Source organism: Artemia franciscana, chromosome 2, assembly GCF_032884065.1.
Source record: "Artemia franciscana chromosome 2, ASM3288406v1, whole genome shotgun sequence".
In the NCBI taxonomy this organism is placed as follows: domain Eukaryota; kingdom Metazoa; phylum Arthropoda; class Branchiopoda; order Anostraca; family Artemiidae; genus Artemia; species Artemia franciscana.
Genome location: NC_088864.1, coordinates 47,814,202 through 47,823,979, shown reverse-complemented (window position 1 = coordinate 47,823,979; position 9,778 = coordinate 47,814,202). Strand labels below are relative to the sequence as shown.

Below are 9,778 nucleotides of genomic sequence, written 5' to 3'. Positions count from 1 at the left end.
GACACAGGGACACAACTACAATGGCGCGTAACTAATATGGCGCGTAACGACTTACGCGCGCGGGGGGGCTTGGGGGGGCGCGAAGCGCACCACCAACTAGGTGTTGGGGTGGCGCGAAGCGCCACCCCAACAGCTAGTATATATATATATATATGCGTGGGATAGGCAATGCACATACGTATTCACATACATATTCATTTATGCGAAGACTCAGTTTGTTCACTTCAACTTGTCTATTGCTCATTATAATAGCAGAAGGCTTATGTCATATCTGAGAAACATAAAACACGAGAATAAGTTATAAAAGGGACATGTATATAAATAAACATAGGGTTACTCGTTAAAATACCTAAGCCCATGAATCAGTTGACGTCAATTATGTTACGCTTTGGTTTTGTTGTAAATATGGTATATTTTTTCTTCTTACAAGCTTTAGTTTTTTTTTTCAGGAGACAGCTACAGTCTTGAGGAATCTTCCCTTACCAGGTTAAGAAGTAATTTATTTGTTGCTTAACTTATCTTCTTCTTTTTTATTCAGTCGATTACTGTAATTATTCGAGATGTTTCTTCAATGAAACTGGAGGAAGATCAACTTCGTGTGCTTTTAACTTACGCCGAGCAGTCTATGTCTGATCTCGATAGCAATGCTCAAACCACTGGATTTGCTGTACTCAAAGCAGTTTTGGGCAGAAAATTGGACTTTCCAGAGCTTCCAGATATCATGAATCGTGTATCCACTTTGGCGGTTACTTCTGAAATGGTGCATGTGAGAAGTCAGTGCAGACAGGTGAGTGACTACTTTATGTGGTAAAGTTCGGTGGAGCGGACTACCGGCAAATTAAGTATTAAAATATATAAGTCTACGTATTTGCAAGACGAGTAAATCTGAATGCTTTCCTTCGTATAGAAAAACTTAATAAGGGTGGGTATTAATATCAGGGACTTAACCAAACGTATGGTGGTAGGGCATTAGTTATTTTACTATTAGAAAGCATCGAACTGTTAATTAATTGAAATAGGTTTTGTCTATGAAAATGCTTCTTTTACGTCTATGAAAACTGAGAATCCGAACACTGCAATCGATAGTGTTCTGGATATACCAACATTAACTAGTTGACAAAATAGTGATTGGTCGGTGATAGCGTCATATCGACGTACCATAAATTGACGGAGCTCTTCTCTTCTTTTCCAGTAATAAGTGGGGAATTAAGTAAGAATTATATTGTGGATCTTTATCAACGAACTCATATCCTCCACTCCGGTGAATAGATGAGAATTTGCTTTCCATTCTATTGACTCTTGGGATCAGTGTTTTCTTGTGAAAGAGTTTTGAACGCTTAAGTCACTATCCGAAATGACATAGTGCCTTAGTTAAAGATATACAAATTCCCAAAGACTTTGGCCAACCTATCATTGATATTTATTTCATAGATCATGCCTTTTCTTGAGGTTTTAACTCGAAGGAATTTTATATAAAATCAATTAATTGATAAATATCATAAAAAGTATCTTGCAACCTGGTCCATATATAAAAGCATTAATAAAACAGCATTTATAAAAATAAAAATTTATTTTTAAAACTTTTTTCGCCCCTCACTTTTGATTTTCTAGAATTTGAAGAAACGATTGCCCTCTTCCTTCGTTAGGCACAGTGTATTACAGGATAAATTGTCACATTTGCAATATTCTGGTCTAAAGAAAAAAAAATCTTATCTAATACTGACCTGTCTTATCATTGAAGTCATATTAGGGAGATACGCAGCTTCTATCACGGTTTGGAAATTTCTGAAGTATCCAGATCAATAATTTCTAACAGTCTTTCTATAAAGGCTGAGTAATGGCATCAGATTTTGGCTATTTTTGTTTTTTTGTAAGAGGATGTTGACCTTTTTTTTAACTAAGCTTTTTTTGTACCAAACCAAAACCTTATTTTAAAGGTACAAAATAGGAAAATTCATTATGATGCTTGTTTCTGTTTCTAAAGTTGGAACCAAGCTGTAAACTTATCTCAAACGCTGATCCCCAAAGGGAGGAGAGGGGAGACTTCTACCCTTTTGAAAAACTGGTAGGAGTAGACAAATGTATTTTTTTCAATTTCGCCACTCTCCTCAACCTCTGAATGATGGAATTAAATATAGAAAACAAGTTGTTTCGTGTTTTTTTTTTTTTTTTTTTTTTTTTTTTTTTTTTTTTTTTTTTTTTTTTTTTTTTTTAATATAGATCTCTAGAGGTTAGATTGAGACTTGTTAGGTAGTAAGGACTAGTTTGATAACATTAAAGGTACCAATGTTTAATGTTCCTGCTTGTATCTAGCGACAAATAGTGTTAAATATTGTTGACATTGTATCATCGGTTGGACCACATACCATCAGTAGTAGGCAGCTGCTTTTTGTAAAAATCACACCCGATGGGGGGTAGAGGAAATGTTTAAGCGGCTCTTGCTCAAAGACTTACAAACATACCACCAGCCATAGATTCCCCAGTGACTAGCTGAGACTACCAACCCTGGACCAATATACACTTACCCTTTCATAAAAACAGAATTAGTTATATGTAATAATTCGTTTTTAAAGATTGTTTATTTCTATATCTTATAAAACATATTTTATCTTTAATTGTTATTCCAAGGTATTTGATTAGTGTGGCATTTAGAGGCGGGGGGGGGGGGTTACATGACGACTTATTTTTGGTCATTCGTAATTTTTTCACAAAGGGGAGGTTAACCCTAGAAACCGCCCTGGGGATATGATCGTGTACGTTATTGTAGATAGACTTACCGTAAGGGGGCTTCAGCTTTTTATATTTATTAGAAGGTAAAGTGTCATTTAGGAAATTTTACCCTGGTGATCTTTTTTTTGTCGTTTGTATAGTGTCTGACACCCTTTCTGTCTTTGAAAATAAGATTTTTGTTTCAGCTTGTTCTTCAGTATCTGGCTGACTATCCACTGGGCAAAGTGGTTATCAGAAAAATACAGTTTTTCCTTGGCCAGCTTGAATACACACGTGAAGAAGGGCGTATGTCTGCACTTGAATTTCTCTGTTCAGTGTTCTCAACTTTCCCTCGAAGTCTGATAAATACGAATGCTCCTTTATTTTTCCTAGCATTATCAGCTCTATTAGTCAATGAAACTTCAAAAAATTGTACCCAACTTGTAGTTAGTGCACTAAAAAAACTTTTAACTGTTTTAGATGATAATGTGAAAAATGAATTATTCCAAATATCAATTCTGTGGTTACAAAATGAAACTGTGTCTCATCAACTAATTGCAATTCAACTTTCTTCAATATTTATTGAAGCAGACGGCCCCAGCTTCGAAAGTAGACTTAAAGATTTTTTGCCAATATTAGAGATTTTATTAAATGATGAAAGTAATGGAGACATAGAGAAAGACCAGTTACTTATACAAAGCCTAGTGACTGCTACAAAATTATTCACTGTGAATCCCACATTGGTTACTAGCAGCGCTACAGTGCAAGTTTGGCAGAGTATTCAGAAACACTTACTGCATAGCCAAGTTAGGGTTCGTTTGTTGAGTGCTCGCTTGATAGGACTTCTCTTTGCTGCATTTACACCGGAAGGAATTGTTGAATATATTTCCTGTAAAAAAAGTTCTAAAAAGATGACAGTTTTTGACCCACCTGTGGACAGGTTAAGAGCATTAGCTCTTGATTGTAGTGAGCAATTGATTCCGCCAGACGTCGATAGCGACATCGCTGAACAGGTATCTTTCTTCTTTTTTCCCTCACTCTTTATTCATTTTCTTTTCCACTTTTTTTTTGTTTTCTGCTTGGGTTACTTGATATTAATATGAATTAGCCGTTTAAATGCGTTGTTAGTCTTTTATCCATTTAATTTGTCTTTAGTTAGACTTTTGCAAACCCACTAGATCCCTGATACGGCAGTTTCTCATTGATACGGAACGATTCGATTATTGAATATAGTTGAATTCTAAAGCGATTCATTATAATTTAGTTTATAGTTTAGTTGTTTTTTTTTCGTTTTTTTTTTCAATTTATATGGTGTTCCTTTTTTATATTCTGCTGTATTTAATATCCTTTTACTATTTTGTCAGTTTGATCAACGTTACATGTGGAATACCGGGGCTTTTGATTCATTTACAAATAAAGTATCTATGCGTCTTTCCGTCGTAGAAAACAGGAGGTTTGGCGAGGAGTGTGCCTCTAGACCCTACGTTTTTGTAAAGTCAACCTCCCTGCGATTCGAATTAAAAAAAAGTCTTGTACACAGTCCAAACGTTAGAGAACGTTTGATTTTTTTTGGGGGGGGGGATGACGGTTTTATGCCAAGTGTGTGTTTTAAGGTCTTGGCATATTGATCTTTTTCATTATTATAATTCTTATATAATGGGCCTTGAACAATTTTATTAAAGTATATTAGTAAATAATTTCTGCGACCACTCTGGCTGTGAACTTACGTTGGAAGAACCCAACAGCAATTAGGGGAGTGGTTATTAGAACATGGTCCTCAATAGACCAGGTCATTGGGCTACCCCAAAGGCCTGATGCTTTTTATTCCGCCTTGGCTTAAAATTTGTACGACAATCCACACCATTTTATCTTATTTGACAACACCCCCGTTGAAGCTCTCATGCAAGTTTTCAGGGAGGTAGTTGAGATAAAAAAGAAAGCACATACCTCAAAAGGTAGTGCTCAATAGAGACACTGGAGAAACTTCTCCAAGTCCCATTTATGACGAAATGATTAATTCTGATTGTTTTCACATAATCCCACACATTTATGTTATGCAATCAAATAAAATCTCTGATAATAATCTACCTGGAAAGCGATTAGGCTAAGAGTGCTGTATGTGAGATGAAATTGTAAAATGTCATTTAGACTTGTGTTTTTTATTCAGTTACCCTTTCACCGTTACTAAGAAAGGGTCATCAAATTTTAGTTTTGTGTTTTGTTTCAAGGTTTGGTTTTTTATATTTTTGTTAGTTTTATTCTGCACTGAGGACGGTCAAGCGGAGGTCTTGACCGAAATATTTGCATACTTTTTCAACTTTTTCACTGGCTGTTTATTGTCCTCATTTTCTTCTTTGCTTGGCGATTTTACGTTTTATAGTATATTAGTGCTTGGGAGAAAATATAGAAAATTCAGGTAGGGGGGGGGGGGTGCAATTATTGTAATTTTCAAGAAACCGGGCATAATATCTGCTTAGAAACTTGAACTAACATTTGCAGAAATATGATAAAATGTTTGGTCAAAAATGGATATTAGATTAGTTTTACTGTTCCTTAAAACAGACGTATCCAGACATTTAAGGAATACTTTATTTGAGGGATAAGGGAGGGGAGTTGGCAGATAATTCAAGAAAAAGTGCAATTTTAGGCTAAGCATATTTGAAATATTACCATAGGCGTCAATCTTGAGAAACTTACTCTCTGAGTATTTTTTCTAAAATAAGAAGGGAAAACTTCTAGGAATGAATACAAAAATTTTAGGAGTATTTTTCTGAGTTTCTTGAGTCGTTATAAGCCCCTATCTCTGGTTTATTCGAATTTTACTGCTTGGAATGGTAAAATTTATTGGAGCCACGTATATAGAAGAGGAAGCCACTCTTTGATGTTAATAGTACTCCCAGGTATTTGGTTTGGGACAGTCATTCGTAGTGCATAACTATGAGTCCTAATTATTGGTTAGTTTTTACCCAAATCTTTTTGGAGCTGTAATATTTTCTTTATTTTCAATTATGTGTTGTTTCAGACCATAAAGAATCTGTTGTTCCTGTTTAAAGTTGCCGCACGGCTAGGAAAACATAGCTCTCAGGTAGACGAGGAGACATCGGAGAAGAGGATTTTTGGTGTAAGATGGTATATAAAGCGGATTCGAAAGGAAATTAATTCAGAAGTGGTTGAAAATCCTGAAGCTACAGTAAAGGTAATTTTTTCAATTTGCGTATTTTGCCTGAAGAAATGAATTGAGATTAGTTAAATCAAGGACAGCCTTTCTATTTATTAGCAGTCGTGACTTTTTGGATTTCTAATGAGGAATCTTTGTTGGAACTTTTTATTTATTTTTCTCTAAGCTTTATATCTTTCTTTTATTGTCCCTAATAAAGTTGAAATTAGTCTCTCTTTTCTCTTATTCTTGAATCTTGAGAAATGCTTTCTATGTATTAGTAGCCATGATTTTGGGAATACTTATGGGAATCCTTGTTAGAACATTATTATTCATTTTCCCTAAGTTTTATTTCTTTCTCTATTTTCTTTGCTTTTTCTATACTCTACCAAAAAGTTGAAACCAAGGTTTGAGAGAGAACTATTTGAAGAGTTGCGCTTTTTTGCCGAATATTGGCATTTTTACCCGTTAACAATAACTATTATTTAAAGTGTTCCAGTCTTATAGGTTGTACTGGCGTGCTGTATAATATTCGTCCCTAAACATACATGCAGTTTGTAAAAGTAAAACTAACGTGTATAGAGTTGCATAGTTACTCATTATTCATTAGGGTTTTGGCCAATGGATTCTCTAATGAGAAAGATGGTACTTCCTTAGAGGAAATTTAAAAAGGCCTCGTAGGCCCATATTCAAGGCCATATAGGGGGGTGGGGGTTATCGGGTTTAACCCTACCCCTATTTTTTTCGAATCGTAAAAATGTTACAAAACAGAATGTAAAAAACAGTGATGCCTTTTTTCTATAGCTATTTTAGAACCTCCCGCAACAGAAATCCAGGATACACCCTTGCCCATGTTTTTAAACTTTCTCTGATAGGTGCTTCATTAAAAGCTTTCTATGAGAGATGCATCAATTAATTGAGTAAAATACATTAATTAATTTTCCTTCTTCCTTATAATTTTCCGTTTTCTAATGAATCCACTTTTCGTCCTTTTATTAATAATGGAAAGGTCTAATATTCATACGATATTCAGGTCTCCTCCTCCAAGCACTGTTTTGCAAAAGTTAAAACTCTGATGTAAAAAAGGGGGGTTCGATTAGGCGGTGTCTCTCCTTACGATTTGAGTAACCCTGTGTATGGTATTTTACAAGACAATCGCTATATAAGACACTTGGAATTACCCATTAACTAAATTCGTTAGACTCAAATGCTTTCAATAAAGCATTATAAAACTTGCGTGAAGACTAGGGGGCTGGGGAGGAGGTAGCCTTCCTCATATGCTGAATAAATCATATTCATTTTAAGCTGTAATGTTGCTTTTGCTTTGATTTAAAACTTTTATTTTGCTATTTAATAGTATATCAAAACAAAGGAAAAAAACAACTGTTCTATGTAAAAAAAAAAATTAAAAAAAAAAAAAAAAAAAAAAATGCTGATGATACAATGTCACAAATCAATACCACATGATCGAAAAAAAAATTAAGAAAAACGAGCATTAGAAAAACTCACACACATATGACTCAACATAAAACCAGAAAATAGGATTTAGAAATGAAGCAAAACACCAAAATCAGAAGCAGTAAATAAAATCAAATCCAGAAACCAGAAAATTAGGATTTAGAAATGAACCAAAACACCAAAATCAAAAGGTGTAAATAAAATCAAATCCAGAAACCAGAAAAATAGGATTTAGAAATGAACCAAAACACCAAAATCAAAAGGTGTAAATAAAATCAAATCCAGAAACCAGAAAAATAGGATTTAGAAATGAAGCAAAACACCAAAATCAAAAGATATAAATAAAATACAACCCAGTAACTAGAAAAATAGGATTTAGAAATGGAGCAAAACACCGCAACTAAAATCAAAAAGTGTAAATGATATTGTTATTTTTAACCTGATTGTTATAATTAAGTTATTAAAGTTAAAAGTTGAAGTGAAAGTTATTATGAATCAGAATTATAATTATAAAGCCTATCACACTTCTTTGTAATATTGTCCTATACAACTTATATTTCATTGCAGAGAATAGCTGCTTTTCATTTCTATGCTGCTGCTCTACTTGATCTCCATCAGATTCATGGTTATAAAGCAGTTTTGGAGTATCTTCCCACAGTTCTACCATGTATACTTAGAGAAATAAATAGCAGTGAAGATAAATCATCCCACGAACTCTCAGAGTTGGCAACTCTGGCCAAAGAATCGGGTGAGTTTATGAAACAACTTGTTGGACATGAAGCGTATACAGAAATTCTGGTGAGTTGCAGGAAAGTTTTGCAGAAGAAGAAGATGACAAGGAAAGTGGAGAAATCTCAGCTTGCCGTCACAAATCCTAAAATTGCAGCAAGAATGAGGGTGAAGAAGCAGGCCAATAAAAAAGAAGCAAAGAAAAAGAAAAATGCTCTGATCAGAGGAAAAGTGATGAAAAGAAAAAAACTGAAAGATGTTGCCTTATTAGAGGAATAAAAGGTGTTTAGTCTGATTGTTTAATCATTTACCTTGAATCTTATGTCCTGAGAAGTGTTCAGAGACGGAATAGGAACATCTTATGTTTTTTTAATTATGCCAGATCGAGCACATCTTCTCAATTGGGTAACAGGCTATACTGACAGAGTAATAATAGTAATTTATTTTTGACTATCCATTGGATGATGATTTGGAGTTGATAAACAAGTTTTTGTTTATCAACGAGTAACTTTCCCAATATATGGGCCTGAAGAAACTGTTCAGAAATGAAAAATAAAGTTATGCAACACTTTATGCTCAAATTCCTTTGAGAAATCTAAATTGTTGACCATTGGCAGAGGCAGGGGCAGAGGTAGAGGGGATTACGTGAGAGGATGTTTACATAGAGAAATTTATCATGGGGGAAAGAGAATTTCCATGAAGGGTGAGCTGAATTTTCCAGCAATGTTTAAAAAAACAATGAGAAATTAAATAAAAAAATGTTTTTTTCAACTGAAAGTAAGGAGCAACATTAAAACTTAAAACAAACAGAAATTATTACGTATATGAGGGGATTCGTTCCCTCCTCAATACCTTGCTCTTTACACTAAAATATTTGTAGGAATTTCAAAAGAGCTATTTATTCTAATTAAACTGAAATATACGGTCATCATTTCCATAGTTCTTAAATAGTTTTTTGACAAATCTTATTCAATACGAATATTTTCCATGGACATCGGAAGAGGGGACCAATGGGTCAGTAGTTCCTGGGGAACAAGAAGACATTAAAAATGGATATAAATAGGTAAATGAGCAACGCTCCCATTTAAATTTAAGCGAAAAAAGCTTCTGGTATCATCGCTGGTAATATCAAAAATGATTTTTAGCGTCAGCATTTTCTGGGTTTTCAAAATGAATGTTTCGATCAATCTTGTTTTTGTATAGGGATATCTTCCATGGACGATGTCATGGTGAACAAGGGGGTCAGTATGCCCTGGACAACAAGAAGACATTAAAAATGTATAAACATAGGTTGATCAGAAATATTCCCATTTACCTTTCAGGGAAAAAAGCTCCCGATAGCACTTGGGCTCATTTAGGGTAGTTTTCTGCTGGGACTCGTTATGTCACTCATCCCCTTTCCTCTCCATCTTCTGTGTCTAAGACTAGGAATGTAACCTTTTATATTGCGCTTTTTTTTTCTTTTTTTTTGTAATAAGAGGGAAACCATCACCACAAAGCAAAAATATTCCCCGGGTAAAAGGGGATTGAGCGATCAGTTTCTACCCCCTCTCCCTTCAAGGGCTCCTATATCTGTTTGAAGGCACACATAGAGTAATAAAATTTGGATTTAAAAAAGAACTAACGAGGCTTCAAGCACAACTCCCCTCACCTGAACCTGACCTATAGACCTTCCTTCATAATAACTGATGCGCAACTATGCATCAGTATACATACTTTATCAAA

General features: G+C 34.6%; 1 protein-coding gene across 1 annotated transcript; it reads left to right on the top strand.

Annotated features, from left to right (window-relative positions):
• The first annotated feature begins 517 nt into the window (after positions 1–517).
• LOC136042900 (small subunit processome component 20 homolog) lies at positions 518–8,348 on the top strand. The gene is made up of 4 exons (XM_065727830.1): positions 518–787; positions 2,916–3,722; positions 5,732–5,905; positions 7,892–8,348. The coding sequence occupies exons 1-4, from the start codon at positions 572–574 to the stop codon at positions 8,330–8,332; spliced, it is 1,638 nt and encodes a 545-aa protein (XP_065583902.1). The 5' UTR covers positions 518–571; the 3' UTR covers positions 8,333–8,348.
• The last annotated feature ends 1,430 nt before the right edge of the window (positions 8,349–9,778 follow it).